The sequence below is a fragment of the Scyliorhinus canicula genome, chromosome 1 (assembly GCF_902713615.1).
Source record: "Scyliorhinus canicula chromosome 1, sScyCan1.1, whole genome shotgun sequence".
Taxonomy (NCBI): Eukaryota; Metazoa; Chordata; class Chondrichthyes; order Carcharhiniformes; family Scyliorhinidae; genus Scyliorhinus; species Scyliorhinus canicula.
The window spans coordinates 161719033-161735752 of record NC_052146.1 but is presented as its reverse complement, the minus strand read 5'-3'; the positions used below and the strand labels follow the sequence as shown (position 1 = coordinate 161735752).

General features: G+C 45.5%; 1 protein-coding gene across 11 annotated transcripts in view; it reads right to left on the bottom strand.

The window, feature by feature from the left end:
- Nucleotides 1-16720, bottom strand: part of adgrb2 (adhesion G protein-coupled receptor B2) — a 1298770-nt gene that overhangs the window by 34878 nt on the left and 1247172 nt on the right. For all 11 annotated transcript variants that reach the window (XM_038801790.1, XM_038801818.1, XM_038801834.1 and 8 more), the window contains 2 exons: nucleotides 12904-12999; nucleotides 8187-8226 (listed from right to left, as the gene is read on the bottom strand). In XM_038801790.1, the coding sequence (XP_038657718.1) occupies nucleotides 8187-8226; nucleotides 12904-12999 (136 nt within the window). The remainder of the gene's footprint in view (nucleotides 1-8186; nucleotides 8227-12903; nucleotides 13000-16720) is intronic.

Sequence of the window (16720 nt, the reverse complement as noted above, 5' to 3'; positions counted from 1 at the left end):
GATTCTCCGAAACAACACCCTATCCAGGCCCATGCCCTTACCCTGTAAAACCACCTAACCTTTTGGACAATAAGAGGTAATTTAGCATGGCCAATCTACCTAACCTGTACATCTTTGGATTGTGGGAGGAAACCGGAGCACCCAGAGGAAACCCACACAGGCATAGCGAGAATGTGCAAACTCCTGGGTCCCTGGTGCTGTGAGGCAGTAGTGCTAACCACTGCACTACCATGCCACCCATTTCTTTTTTCATTGGTAGTCCCTCCTGACAGATTAGTCCTAATTGTTTATTTTGATACATGGAAATGTAATAATTTCTCAGTGATAGCTCTCTAACTATTTACCTCATTTTTTTTCATACATTCCCACATTTTTAGCCTTCATTGGTGTGATGCAATCAAAAAATGTAATAGAAGAATTAGTAGCTTGTAAGTGTATGGCAAAAGTGATGTAGGTTTTAAAGAAAGTTTTCAAGTAGAGTATGTACTTCTGTTGCAATGCTGTATGCAATTTTAGTTTCAGATGCTAGGATCTATTTGAAAGGCTGTGGTAACAATGTATTTGGAAAATAAGGTGATATTTTGCATAGTCAACATGGATTTATGAAAGGGAAATCAGGTTTGACAAACCTGTTGGAGTTCTTTTGAGAATGTTACTAGCAGAATAGATAAGGGACAATCAGTGGATGTGGTGCACTTGGATTTTCAGAAGGCTCTTGATAAGGTCGCACATTGGAAGTTAGTTAAAAAATTATAACTCGTGGGATGGGGCAAATATACTGGCATGGATTGAGAATTGGTTAATGTGCAGAAAACAGAGAACAGGATAAATGGATCATTCTGAGGTTAGCAGGCTGCAACTAGTGGAGTACCACAAGGATCAGTGCTTGGGCCCAGATGTTCACAACATATATCAATGATTTAAATATAGGGGCAAAATGCAATGGGCGTGATTCTCCGCAAAGGCAGAGAGTCGTGAAGGCTGCCACGAAACCAGCCGTGTTTCACGGCAGCCTCCGCGCCCTCTCCCGGGACCCGATTCTGCTCCCCGGTCGGGGCTAGCATCGTGGCCCCGTGAACTCCGGCATCGCGGGCTTAACGAATTTCGCTAAGCCCGCGCGCCAAAGTTAGCGACGGCTGACGCATATGATGATGTCAGCCGCGCATGCGCGGATTGGATGACTCCAACCCGGGCATGCGTGGATGACGTCATCCACGCATATGCATCAGACCCGCGCATGCGCGGTCTGTAATGCCCCTCAGCCGCCCCGCGGACTTATCCTGCGGGGCGGCAGAGGGAGAAAGAGTGCGCGGGAATCGGACCCGCTGCGGCCGTGAAAATCGGTGGCATGGTTGTGCAGAACGGCACTTTGCGGCTGTTTTCACGAACTGGTATAGCAGGTGTATTAAAAATCGTGAAAACGGCCGTAAAGGCCGTGGAAATCGGCCCATCGGCCAGGGGAGAATCGCTGCTCGCCGTACAAAAACGGCGAGCAGCGATTCGTGTCGGGGGGCGGGTGTGGGGGGGGGGGAGAATAGCGGGAGGGCGTCGGACCAGCGTCGCCGTAAAAATTTGTGCCGCCTGCTATTCTCCGCCCCGTCGTGAGTGCGGAGAATCGCGCCCAATATTTCCAAGTTTGTTAATGACACAAAACTTGGTGGAAATGTGAGTTGTGAGGAGGATGCAACGAGGTTTCAAGGAAATTTGGACAGATTAAGTGAGTGGAGAAGTGTATGCATATAGAATATAATGGTGAAAATGTGAAGCTATCCACTTTGGTAGGAAAAACAGAAATCAGAGTATTTTTGAAATTGGGAGAGATTGGGAAATGCTGATATCCAAATCAAAATGGGTGTTCTTGTCCATAAGTCACTGAAAGCTAACATACAGGTGGAACAAACAATTCAGAAGGCAAATAGTATGTAAACATTTATTGCAAAGGGATTTGAGTCTAGGAATAAGGAAGTCTTACTGCAGTTGTATAGAACCTTGGTGAGACCACACCTGGAGTATTGGTCTCCAACCTAAGAAAGGATACACTGGCCATGGAGCTTCATCAGACTAATCACTGGGATGGTGGGATTGTCCAATGAGGTGAGATTGAGGAGGCTGGACCTATTCTTTGGAGCTTAGAAGAATGAGAAGTGAACTCACTGTATAAAGGGCTCGACAGGGTAGATGAAAGAAAAATATTTCCCGGGTTGGAAGCAGGGTGAGGGTGTTGAGGTGGTGGTGGTCGAGAAACAGGGAACACAGCCTTAAAATAAGAGGTTAGGACTGAGATGAGGAGAAACATCTTCAGTCAGGGGGTAGTAAATCATTGGAATTCTCTAGCCCAGAGGGCTGTGGAGGCTTAGTCAGTGAGTATGTTCAAAGCAAGGCCAATAGATTTCTAGATAGCAATGGCACTAGGGGATATGGGGACAGTGCAGAAATGTTGCATTGAGGTGGACGATCAGCCATGATCTCATTAAATGACGGAGCAGGCTTCATGGGCCAAATGGTCTACTTCTGCTTCTATGGACTGCACGGTAGCACAGTGGTTAGCACTGTTGCTTCACAATGCCAGGGTCCCAGGTTCGATACCCGGCTTGGGTCACTGTCTGTGCGGAGTCTGCACGTTCACCCTGTGTCTGCGAGGGTTTCCTCCAGGTGATCCGGTTTCCTCCCATAAGTCCCGAACCACATGGTGCCGGATTCTCCGATTTTTAATCTAAGTCCACGCTAAGTGGCGACGCCGGTGTGGGAACTGTGGAGTTCTATAACGCCAAAATCGCCGCCGAACTCTCACCAAGTCCAGGACCGATGACAGGCTAGCTGCAGTGCCGGGTAAAGCTCCAAGCTTCTGTGCTAAAAATGGCCAGGGAAGCAGTAAGTGTCGATGGTGTAGTAATGGATTTTTGGAAATTGAGAAGTTGATTGAGGCAGTGTGTAGTATGGGATTTATATAATGGCTGCTCTCTGAAAAGACTATAAATAAATTGGAGTAGTTGGAAGGAAAATTGATATAGTGGAGACAGGAAAAGCCTGTTATTATTTAATGAATCATTTCACACACACTTGCTCCTTCCCGCCTTGGGCCAGCTGTTCAGTTCACAATAAATTCAAAGGCCCACTCTCCCAAAGTCTAATTTCATGTTCTCAGCCACTGTTCATTTACTTAATTGACTTGTCAAAGCTCAATTTCATGTCATTAATACAGTTGCTTGCTGTCCAATTGCAAGCCAATTCAACTTATTTCAGGAGGTCTAATAAAATTGGTGTACAGTTTTTAAAGCATTTAAAGTATTAAGAAATACCCTGCAGCTAGCAGGAAAAGAGTTTGCTGAACTGGGGGATGGAGACATGAGAGCCAGAGTTCAGGGGGGGTCATAGAGTCACCAACCAGTAGGAAATGTGAATAACAACTAATACAAATACATCAATGCAGAATAATCTTTAGGCATTTACATAGAACAAACAATATCATAATATTAGCCTTGATAAAGTCTGGCTGATACTGGAATTGAGTGTGACACCCAAGTATATCCAGATGCAAGACTTAAATATATTACAGGTTGGCCGTGATCTTGGGCAGGCTGCAGATTGGGGGAGGTCGCCTATCGTGGACTAGAGACAGGTTCAGAAAAGAGACTAAAACATTCTTTAAGACACACCTGTTCCTCTGGCCCACAGGAGACTTATGAAAGACACTTACCTGGTGCAGATGGTACTTCATACCACCCTTTTGCTCCTGGAGTTCCTAAACCCTGGGAAGTTGGGCGACTGTTGTTAAATTTAAATCAGACTGCCAACTGCATAATGGATTTAGATATGTTAATGAAGTGTCCTGCATCTCCAAAACTTGCATGACATGTTACCATCTACTGTAAATGCTGGTTGACAGTTGGGGGTGTTCTATCATGTTTTTTAGGGTTAACCTCCCATCAAAACTCCTCCCATACATTGTGGTGAGTTAATATTGAATAGCTTCAGTGCAAGAAACATTGAATGTAACTTGATTATGACTGGATGCATGATGGACACACCATTGAATTCAGGTGAATTCAGGTGCCAGTGACATTTTAATCCCAGTGTCTGTTAGAGTGTTTCCATTAAAGTAAAAACAAGAAGCTGCTGCAGGACTGGGAAATTTATGGCGAAGGTTACAATGATACTTTTGAGATGCTGATCCAGAGGTGTATTGTCGCTTGCAGCTTGTGTTCAGGCCTGCTGCTGGGTTTGGGAGGTAGGAATTAAATTGTGATGTCTCTTGGTATAATCTGACAGGTTAAAGTCCAACAGGTTTGTTTCAAATCACTAGCTTTCGGAGCACTGCTCCTTCCTCAGGTGCATGAAGAGGTATTTTCCAGAAATATATAGACAAAATCAATGATGCAAGACAATGCTTTGAATGCGAGCATTTGCAGGTAATTAAATCTTTGGGACCCTGTGTGAGGACCTCTCTGGCTACATCGAGGGCATCTTGAAACCCATCTAACAAGGAACGCCCAGCTTCTGTCGCGACAGAAACTCAGCACCCATGGACCAGTTGAACCAGGAACATTCCTTGTCACAATGGATGTCTCGGCACTCTACACCAGCATCCCCCATGACGACGGCATTGCTGCAACAGCCTCAGTACTCAACACCGACAACTGCCAATCTCCAGACACAATTCTGCAACTCATCTGCTTCGTTCTGGGTCACGTCTTCACCTTCGACAAGTTCTTCATCCAGACGCATGGAACAGCCATGGGGACCAAATTCGCACCTTAACATGCCAACATCTTCATGCACAGGTTTGAACAAGACCTCCTTACCGCACAGGACCTTCAACCGACATTATACACCAGATACAATGACATTTTTTTCCTTTGGACCCATGGCGAAGAATCACTGAAACGACTACACGATGACATCAATAAATTCCATCCCACCATCAGACTCACCATGGACTACTCTCCAAAATCGGTTGCATTCTTGGACACACTCATCTCCATCAAGGACGGTCACCTCAGCACTTCGCTTTACCGCAAGCCCACGGATAACATCATGCTGCTCCACTTCTCCAGCTTCCACCCGAAACACATTAGAGAAGCCATCCCCTATGGACAAGCCCTCCGTATACACAGGATCTGCTCAGACGAGGGGGAGCGTAACAGACATCTACAGACGCTGAAAGATGCCCTCGTACGAACGGTATATGGTGCTTGACTCATCGATCGACAGTTCCAAAGCGCCACAGCAAAAAACCGCACCGACCTCCTCAGAAGACAAACATGGGACACAACCGACAGAGTGCCCTTCGTTGTCCAGTACTTCCCTGTATGCCATCTTCTTCGCAGCCTTCAACACGTCATCGATGAAGATGAACATCTTGCCAAGGCCATCCCCACACCCCCACTACTTGCCCTCAAACAACTGCGCAACCTCAAACAAACTATTGCTTGCAGCAAACTACCCAGCCTTCAGAACAGCGACCACAACACCACAGAACCCTGCCATGGCAATCTCTGCAAGATGTGCCAGATCATCGACATGGGATTACATTACACGTGAGAACACCACCCACCAGGTACGTGGTACATACTCGTGCGACTCGGCCAACGTTGTCTACCTCATACGCTGCAGGAAAGGATGTCCCGAAACATGGTACATTGGCGAGATCATGCAGACGCTGCGACAACGGATGAACGGACATCGCACGACAATCGCCAGGCAGGAATGTTCCCTTCCCGTCGGGAAAACTTCAGCAGTCAAGTGCATTCAGCCTCTGATCTCCGGGTAAGCGTTCTTCAAAGTGGCCTGCGGACGCGTGACAAATTCAAAATTGCCGAGCAGAAACTTATGGCCAAGTTCCGCATACGAATACGGCCTCAATCGGGACCTTGGATTCATGTCTCATTACATTCACCCCCCACCATCTGGCCTGGGCTTGCGAAATCCAACCAACTGTCCTGGCTTGAGAAAATTCACACCTCTTTAACCTGGGGTTACCCCTATCTCTGGATCTGTAGACTTTGTCTTGCATCTTTGACTTTGTCTGTATAAATGTTTCTGGAACATACCTCTTCATTCACCTGAGGAAGGAGTAGTGCTCTGAAAGCTAGTGATTTGAAACAAACCTGTTGGACTTTAACCTGGTGTTATCAGGCTTCTCATTGTGCTCACCCCAGTCCAACGCTGGCATCTCCACATTATAATCTGACAGGCTGAGCTTATAGTTGATGTGGGAAGGAGTAATAGCTAGGGACGGGAACACTTGGGGCCAGGGCACAGGCCCTGGAATCAGAGAGATGGTGGGATGTCACGGTTATTGAGAAGCAATGAACTGGGTGGGGTCATATAATGAGGTATTGTGAGGAAAAGCTTGGCATACATTCACAGTTCCTGTGACAGTGAAAAAGGACTTGGGCAACAGTGGAAGAAGTAAAATGAGAGTCAGGGTGCTGAGCCAGGCATAGGCCTCAGAGAGAAACCATTTCTAGAGATTTAGAGCATACGCAAGCGAGAATAAAGTTGTATTTTTCATGACTTATATCTGTCAGTGAAAATTATAGACATAGGTTTTGGTTTGTGTCACAAGTGTTCAGAAGCAGTGGGCACGATCTACCAGCCGCAACCCGCTGGAATCGGGCGCGATGTGGACGATAGATTCAGAGGGAAGCTTCCCCCAGGATTCCCAATGGCCGTTACACCTTGCGAGACCCCAGTTGTGCGCTGTTCAGTACAGGTCCCACAAACGGGGACAAACAGTACTTAGGGGGTCTCCCAGGCAATCGGAGGCCATTGGGTTGTTTGCCTTCGGGCAGGGCGGCACACTGGCACTGCTGGTGCTACCTGGATACCTTGTCTCTGCCACCCTTGCAGTGCCAACCTGACAGTGCCACATGGTGCCCAGATGGTATTTCTAGGCTGGAAGGAGTACTGCCAGGGTGCCAGGCTGGCAATGCCAAGGTGCTAGACTGGTATTTTGCCATACCAGGATCGTATCCAAGGGTGCCCTGCCCATGTGAGATGGGGTGTGGGGGGGGGGGGGGGGGGGGGGGAACTCGATGACCCCCCTTATAGGTGAGTTGGGGCATTGGGGGGATGGTGGATGTTGCGCCGGGGTTCGAGAGATCAGGACACCATTTAAAAATGGTGTCCGGATCTCTTCCTATACTAAGGAGCGCCTAAGGGGCAGACCTTCCCTGCCGAGGCACTAAAAAAAAAGGGAGCAGTCAGATGGCGGGGTCGTTCCCGGCGCAGATTACGCCCAGAACAGAATCTATATTTTGTTAGTTAGATCGTACCTAGTGCCTTACAAAAACGTAAAAGATTGCCAATGAACTAATCAGTGAGAAAAATGTACTGATGAGACATAGGTTTGCCTGTAATTACTGACATATTGAGCTGGATTCAATGGAGGCAATAGGGGTCTCACCATGGCTCACTGTTGCCTCTTTCAGGGAAGGCAAAGCAAATTAAGTGCCACGCATGCATTTAAGAGAACAGTGACGAGCCTTCCTTTGGGATAACCTTTCCCGGGGTTGGAAGTCCCGCGTGTCGAGAGTTGTCGACCAATCATGGGCTGCCAGAACCATTTGGGAGGTGTTGGCTGCAAAAGAGACTCAATTGTTGGCAGGATGGGAAGGCTTTATTGCTATGGGCCTAAACTGTGCGGAGGCAGGAAGGTAGTCCCCATCCATCATCCTCCCTGGCTTCAAACCCACCAAAGGGAAGGACATTCAATTCTACCAATGAAATGAGAAATGAAAGACAACAAATGTGTCCACATATATTATTCTTATATTAAAAATGTATCCGTGGAATTCTTTACCGCAGCAGGCTGGAGAGGTTGGATCATTAAGTATGTTCAAAACAGATAGACAGGTTTTTAATCAGTAAGAGAATCGAGGGTTATGGGGATAAGGTGGAAAAGTGGAGTTGAGGATTTTCAGATCAGATCTGTCATGATCTCATTGAATGGTGGAACAGACACGATTGGCGAATGGCCTACTCCTGCGCCTACGTCTTATAAAAACAAATATATATATATATATAATATTGGTCAACTCAGTCTTGTTATCATTCATATTAATGCTCAGCTGTTTTTCTTTGAATAATATTAATCTGAGTGACAGTAGGGGGAAATATTAATTATCAGTGGAGGGGAGAGGATTAATCAGTCACGCCACTCTAGGATGTAAAGCACTTCTTACCCGACTGGCAGGCCAGGTCCACATCCTTTTCAAAATCTGTCTATAGAAATGCAGCAAGAAACAAAAAAATACAATAAATTAGAGACAGAAGCTTTCAGCAGAAGGAAATCAGGCTGTTCTAAACCAACTATTCCTTGTTTCGAGAATAGACACCTGAATGAGAAGTCAGTGAGAATCTGTGTGCTTGATATTTGAGGAATATTTTATGTCTAATATTTATTTAGTCTAGTTCAGTTTCTGGTCAATGGTAACCCCCAGGATTTTTATGGTGGTGGTATTTTATTACCGTGATGGTAATGCCATCAGTGTTAAGGGACGGTGGGTGGTTTGATTCTCTCTTTTGGGGATGGTCATTGCCTGGCACTTGTGTGGCCCAAATGTTACTTACCACTTGTCAGTCCAAGCATGGATATTGTCCAGGTCTTGTTGTATTTGCATGTGGTCTGTTTCAGTGTCCGAGGAGTCGCATCTTTTGCACTGATGTGCTGGGCTCCTCCATCATTGAGGATGGGGATATATGTGAAGCATGCTCCTCCAGTGAGTTGTTTATATTCCAGTGAGAGCTCCTAGGGCAACTGCCTCCCGACTATGCACTACTATGCCACCACCTCTGCTGGATCTGTCCTGCTGGTGGGAGAGGACACACCCAGGGATGGTGATAGTGGTGTCTGGGACATTATCTGTAAGGTAAGATTTGACTATATCAAGCTGTTCTTCACTAGTCTGAGGCAGTTCAGAGACAATCACATGGATGAGGGACTGGACTTGGACTCGAGACCAAGTATTCACATTAATGAGGTAAGGCTTTGCAAAAATCTGACATGCTCACCTTGATTGCTATCAGGGCCTCAATATTAATCCCCTCCCATGACAGGTGACAGAGGGTGGAAAACTGAAATGTGTGATCTCTAATTCTATCTAACGCAAGCTGCCATTTGTATGTTGGCACATATCAGGGTGTCCAGGTCATATGATATGGAGAGATGGAAAACTTAATTCAGGATTGAACAATGCAAATGAGTCCCCAATTCAAAATTAACTGTAATTGTGTGGATTTCCCAAGGGTCGGGAAACATGGTAGTGAAAGGATAGTGGGAGTTACTGACTCCACAAGGTTAAGTGCCTGTTTCAGCACTCCTATGGTCCAGGAGGAGGGAGGCAGTGGCAACCATGCAGCTGATGAAATTTAAGATAAATTAATAAACCTGCAACATAAAGCTAGTCTCAGTAATTTAGATGGTCACCATGAAACTATTGTCGATTGTCAGGAAAACCCCATTGGATTCACCAATACCTGTCAGGAAGAAAATCTTCCTTCTTTCCCCGGTCTGTTACTCCAGACCCACAGCAAAGTGTAGACTCCTAAATGCCCTCTGAAATGTCATAGCACGCCATTCAGTTCTATCAAACTGCTACAAAGTCTAAAAGGATTGAAACTACACCACCCAGCACTGACCTACCTACTGGAAATGACAAAAGCAAACACAGCTCTATACTTCAAAGCCCTCAATATTAACATCTGGGGGGCTTGCCCTGAGAGTCTTCCACATTGACATTAGACCCCATGAGGTTTCATGGCATTCGGGAAACATGGGTAAGGAAGCCGCCTGCTAATTACCACTGAGCCCCACTTACACTCACCTTAGCTGATAAATTAGGATTCCTCCATGTTAAACATGGATACTGCAAAGGCTATGGGCCCTGACTAGTTTCTGGCAATAGTACTGGAATCTACCGGCAATGCAGAAAATTGCCCAGGTATGTCTTGTGCACAAGAAGCAGGACAAATCCAATTACCAACCCATCAGTCTATTCTTGTTAATTAGTAAAGTGATGGAAGGTCGTCAACAGTGCTATCAAGGGGCACTTACTTCGCAATAACCTGCTCACCGACTCTTTGGTTTGGGTTCTGCCAGGGTCACTCAGTCTCTGAGCTCATTACAGCCTTAACCCCAATACGGACCAAAGAGCTGAACTCAAGTGGTGAGGTAACTGAGAGTAACTGCCCTTAACATCAAGGCAACATTTGACTCAGTGTGACTTTAATTATCCCTAGCAAAACTGAAGTCAATGGCAATCAGGGAGAAAACTCTCCACTGGTTGGCATCACAATTGGCACAAATCAAGACGCTGATGGTCAATCATCTGCGTCCCAGACATCACAGCAGCAGTTTTCAGGGTCGTGTCCTTGGCCCAACCATCTTTTGCTGTGTCATCAATGGCATTCCCTCCATCATAAACTCAGAATTGGGGATATTCGCAAATGTTGCACAACATTCAATACCATTCGTGACTCCTCAAATACTGAAGCAGTCTGTGTTCATGTGGAGGAAGACTGGACAATATTCAGGTGGGTGGTAACTGGTGAATAACATTCATGCCATACTGCCAGGCAATGGCCAGCTCCAACAACAGAAAATCTAACCTGGGAGATAAAAGCAAATTACTGCAGATGCTGGAATCTGAAACAAAAACAGAAAACACTGGACCATCACAGCAGGTCTGACAGCGTCTGTGGAGAGAGAATGGAGCCAACGTTTCGAGCTCTTTGTCAGAGCTAAAGAGAACTGGAAATAGGACCAGATTTGTACAATTGTTGGGTGGGCGTGGAGCCGTGGGCTGAACAGGGGGTCAGTGATAGGTGGAGATTGACAAAGATGTTGTGGACGGAAAGACAAAGGGAATGTAAATGGTGAAGATAATGACCCAGAGGGGTGCTGAGAGTGGCACATTAAGAGATCAGAATATGGAAGAACAAAGGTAAGCATTGTGAATAAAGGTAAGCAAAGGGACATTGAGTTCAATAACTTCAGATTGTGAACTCTCTCCTCCACCTTCTGGCCATTTTTATTTCTATCAATTTATTTTCATTTCTTCCATCGATCAGTTTTTCCCTCCCCATTGTCCTAAATAAACCTGAATTCATTTTATCCTACTGTGCATTCTTGTGTCTCTTCATTGGATTCCTGAGGCATAGGTGCTTACAGCATGGAAACAGGCCCATCGGCCCAGCCGCCCAGTTTCTATCACTAAGCTTGTCCCACTTGCCTGCATTTGGCCCATATCCCTCTATACCCACCCTGCCCATGTAACTGTCTAACTGCTTTTTAAAGGACAAAATTGTACCCGTCTCGACCACTGCCTCAGGCAGCCCGTTCCAGATGCTCATCACCGTCCGTGTGAAGAAGTTTCCCCTCTGGTCCCTTTTCGGGGGTCTCTACAAAAACGTTAGCTCCCTTCCCTCTTCATAGATGCTGTCAGACCTGCTGAGAGAATCTAACCATCTCTCCTTGACATTCAGTGACAGTAGCATCGCTGAATCCCCCACTATCAATATCCTGGGCATACCATTGACTAGAAATTGAAAGAAACCAGCCATATAAATACTGTGGCTACAACTGGTCGGGGGCTCGGAAGCCTGCGGGTATTAATTTACCTTCTAACTCCTTAAAGCCTGTCCACCATCTACAAGACACAAGTCAAATGTGTGATGCGTCAAATGGCACTTGCCTAGATGAGTGCAGCTTCAACAACACCAATGAAGCTTGACACTATCCTGGACAAAGCAGCCTGCTTAAATTGCTCCCTATCCATCACCTTAAACATTCACTCTGACCAGCACCGACACACAGTGGCAGCAGCGTACCACCTACAAAGTGAACTGCAGCAACCTACCAAGGCTTTTTTAACAACACCTTCCAATTATGCAATACCTACCACCTAAAAGAGCAAGGACAGCAGATGCATGAGAACTCCAACACTTGCGTGCTCCTCTCCACTCACGCACCATCCTGCATTGGAACTATGCAGCCATTATTTCACTGTCATTAAATCAAAAGCCTGGAAATTCCTAACAGCGTTCTGGTTGTACATACACCACATGACTGCAGCAGGTAAAGAAGGTGACACACCAAATACTTCCTCAATGGCAACAGGAGTGCTGGCCTAGCCAAAAATGCCTATATTATGTGAAAGAATACATTTAAAAAAAACAGTGGTCCTCAAATTATCCTTCAACTTCCTCCAGCCTTGATTTTCAGCTTCCCCCTCCTTCAGTTCCAATATCCAGCCAACCCCACCCCGAGCCTTAATACTCAGTGTTCCCGTTCCCTTTTTCTATTACAATCCACTCTTGTTTATTATAAACTTAAGAGGTTATTTTCCATTTGAGCAATAGTAAACAATACAAATACACATATGGATATTCATCGTCAATAGCTTTCGGTAACCAGTTCTGAACTTTCACCACTGATACAGAGGCCATACAAATATAAACCTCTGCTTTAATATCTATCTCATACATTCCTTATACTGCTGGACATATCCTCAGGAGCTACATGACTGATTGTGAAATTTCCGGAAAAGTTATTCTCCTCTCAAATATTGACTCTTCTGCTTTCGTGGAGATGGAGGTTACCCTGTTTATATTGAAGCTAACCCAAAGCAAATTGCAGGCTACGGCACAAGAACACCCATTGTGTCTATTGTGGCTCTTTACTAGAGCAATCCAAAACTAATTCTAATCTATTCTCATTGCCCGGTATCTTTCAGTGCTTTATATATTTGTCTAACTTTCCTTTAAGCACTTGATGGTTTATGCCTCAACCAGTCCCTGTGGTAAAACAGTTTATGCTGCAACGAATATTTAAATAACTATGTCAGATGTGAGCCAGTTTTTACATTTGCTCTGCTCTACATGAATTGGTCCTTTACTCACCATAATCTGGACCTGACCATTTTTGTACGAATCAGGTGAGTTTTCATTCTCTTCAGTTTTGCAACTTCCTGTTCGACATTTTATAACATCCTGAATCTGTAAAGAATTGCAGAAGGCAGGCTTTGAAGCATGTTAATATCAAAGTGATAAAGTAAAAAATATGCAATGATAATTACCAGTAAGATGCAGATGCCAACTCTATCATAGAATCAAACAATGCTTACAGTGCAAGAGGCTATTTGGCCCATCGAGTCTGCACCGACCCTCTGAAAGAGCACCCTACTTCGGCCTAATCCACTGCCTATCCCTGTAACCCCATCTAGGGGCGATTTAGCATAACCAATCCACCTAACCTGCATATCTTTGGACTGAGGGAGGAAACCGGAGCACTCAATAGAAACCCACGCAGACACGGAAAGAATGTGCAAACTCCACACAGCCCCCCAAATCAAAATTGAACCCGGGTCTCTGTCACTAAGAGGTAACAGTGCTAACCAATGTGCTATGATCCTCTCTGCACTTCTCTGGCCATAACTCTTTAATTTTCTCAGTGTTTGGTTTGTCCTCTTCTATCCACTATAAAATGCGGTAAGACTTTCTTCCATGTGAGGAGTACTGTCCCAAAGCAAATTGTCTCTGACTCTATTTCTTTATCCATGAGTGAATATATCCCTTGCTTTTTGACAGCCTCTTCTATCCAACAGCTTCTGTGTGCCTCCCTTTTGATCTGATTATGGCTCTGTATCTGGCCACCTGTCTCTCTGGAAATATCTGACTTTCTCATTTCGGAGGATACTGTTCCCCACACTGATCTTTTGCTGATTTATTTCATTATGTTTCCTGGACTTTTGTTGGTCACTGAGCAATCTGTATCTATATTCGCTTTGGCACCACTCTGAACTTTCTGCTCCAGATAGGGCTACGTTTGCTAACTTTCATCTAAATTTTAAAAAAACAGTCCTTTACTCCACTCTTTACACTCATTCATGATTGGGCCTACACTGGAGCAGAACAGGAAGCAGAGAGCCTTAGGTGTTCAGACTTAGGATGATACGTGGTGACATTCACACCACATATGTCAGGCAATGGCCATAGCCAACAAAATAGAATGTAACCATCTCCCCATGACATTCAATGGCATTGGGGTTACCAATGATCAATCTGAAACTCAACACCATCCAGGGCAACCTGCTTGATTACCACCCCATCCATCACCTGAACATTCACTCCCTCTACCAGTAATTGTTGCAACAGAGTGTACTATCTACAAGATGAACTGCAATAACTTGCCACGGCTCCTTCAAAACCTGCAATTTCGAGCACATAGGGAAATTTATGGGACACAGTGGGCAGTCAGTGGAGTGCGCAGCCAAATAGCTGCCTTGCATGCCTCAACAATGGCGGTCCGTGCCTGAACCCTCGGTCACTAGGGGAGGGTGGGGGGCACCCTTACCCCACATTCCATCTCCCTTATCGGCTTTGGTGCCTGTTTACCGATTTTAAATACCAGAAGTGAACCACACTGTCATCACTTTTGCCTGGTGGAGTTGGAGCATTGGGGGTGGCTGGAGAATACTTGGTTGGGCCCGTCAATGATATGCTAATGGAAGTTACTGTACAGTTTGCACGTGTCAGCACTAATCGCATTCCTGCTGCTATCGAGTCACTGGAGCATGGCGTTCCGTTGGGCGCCTGGCATCAACCTCAATTTTCAGATGACGCCTTGTCCTCCGCCCGATCGCGATTCTGGCAAAGCTGGATGGAGAATCCTGTCCGAAGTGTCAATCTATTGAAGCTACAACACAGGACTGCTAGTGTGCCAAACAGACTAAGCAGCAAGTAATAAACTAAGCTAAGCGATTCCACAACAAATGTATCAGATCTAATTTCTGCCGTCCTGCCACATCTAGCCGTGAATGGTGGTGGATAATTAAACAACTCACTGGAGGAGGAGGCTCCATAAATATCCCCATCCTCATGATGGAGACCAGTACATCTGTGCAAAGGAGAAGGCTGAAACATTTGCAACAATCTTCAGCCAGAAGTACCGAGTGGATGATCCATCTTGGTCTTCTCTGGTGTACCCCAGTAAAACAGATATCAGTCTTCAGCCAATGCAATTCACTCCACATCATATCAAGAAATGGCTGAAGGCACTGGATACTATAAAAGTTATGGGCCATGTCAATAGAACAGATCGCGGGCCAGGCCCCATCGGAGGCCCCCCCTCCCCTGTAGTGATCTGTAGAAATACAAGGGGTCGATGTAGATGCAATACAACTGAGCAAGCACCAGAGGGAGCACGGGAGAGGTATAAATAGAGAGAGACAGGAAGTTAGAGGGCACTTTACAGGAATGGCAGCTGGGAGCAGAACAGGCTTTATAAATTTATAAATTTTATAAATTTAGTGTACCCAATTCATTTTTTTCCAATTAAGGGGCAATTTAGCGTGTTCAATCCACCTACCTTGCACATCTTTGGCTTGTGGGGGCGAAACCCACACAAACACGGGGAGAATGTGCAAACTCCACACGGACAGTGACCCAAAGCTCGGATCGAACCTGGGACCTCAGCGCCGTGAGGCAACAGGGCTAACCCACTGCGCCACCGTGCTGTCCGTGATGTAACATTAAGTTAAGTGCTGGAGAGAACGAACTCACAATAAAGCATCTACTTCAACTTTAAGACTACGAGCTTTATTCAGAGACAAGGAACAACGCATGGTACCAGTTGAGTGGCTTTAACAGAACAAGTTAGATTAGGTTAAACAAAAAGAGAAGAAAAAGAGAAGACTGGACATTCAACTGTGGAAGACTTTGCAGCAAATGGATCCTCGACGACTAACTATGGGACTCATTGGACCTCTAGGGCAGCTGGAAACAACCGGTAATTTAAGTTATGACCGGAAAAGATTTGAACAGATATTCCAAATATTTATCTCAGCTAATGGTTTAAGCACGGTCTCTACACCAGCTTTCAAGGCAGACGACACACTAAATCGATACCACAAGCACAGAAAAGAATAGTCAACATCAGTGGTTCGACCATTCAAACACCCAGGGATGTCTTGTTGGTTACTTAACACACAAGAACACTGACAGCATTCACAAAGGAGTTGCAATATCAATATCACCACGTAAACAAAAGAAGAAGAGAAAACTCACCGAACAAATTCATAAAGTTTGGACTCATAAATGTTTTTATTCAGATTGGACTTATAAATATCAATTGACTTTGTATAATAACCAATGTCATCACCACTTGTACAGATATACATATCATAAACATTTCATAAGTAATCTAACAGTTTTGTACAATTTTCTTTACCACTGTACAGAAAATATGTAAAAGAAAAAAGGGGGATGCAGTGATCTGTATATATACACAAGGGGTCAATGTAGATAAAATACAACTGAGTAAGAAACAGAGGGAGCACGGGAGAGGTATAAATAGAGAGAGACTGGAAGTTAGAGGGCACTTCACAGGCAGCTCAGATGTAACATTAAGTTAAGCACTGGAGAGAACAAACTCACAATAAAGCATCTACTTCAACTTTAAGACTACGAGCTTTATTCAGAGACAGGGAACAACACACCCCCTGGGATCGGAGCCCCCCCCCCCCCCCTGTGTTTTTCTGGTATAATGTGAGGAACAATGGGCGCGATTCTCCTAGCCCCGCGCAGGGCCAGAGAATCGGCGCAACCGCGCCACGCCGCCCTGATGCTGGCGCGTTGATTCTCCGAGGTGCGGCAAATCGGCGTCATTTACGCTGGCGTGTTGCCGGTTGTGGGCCGCTGTAAGAGGTCGGGCCGCCGA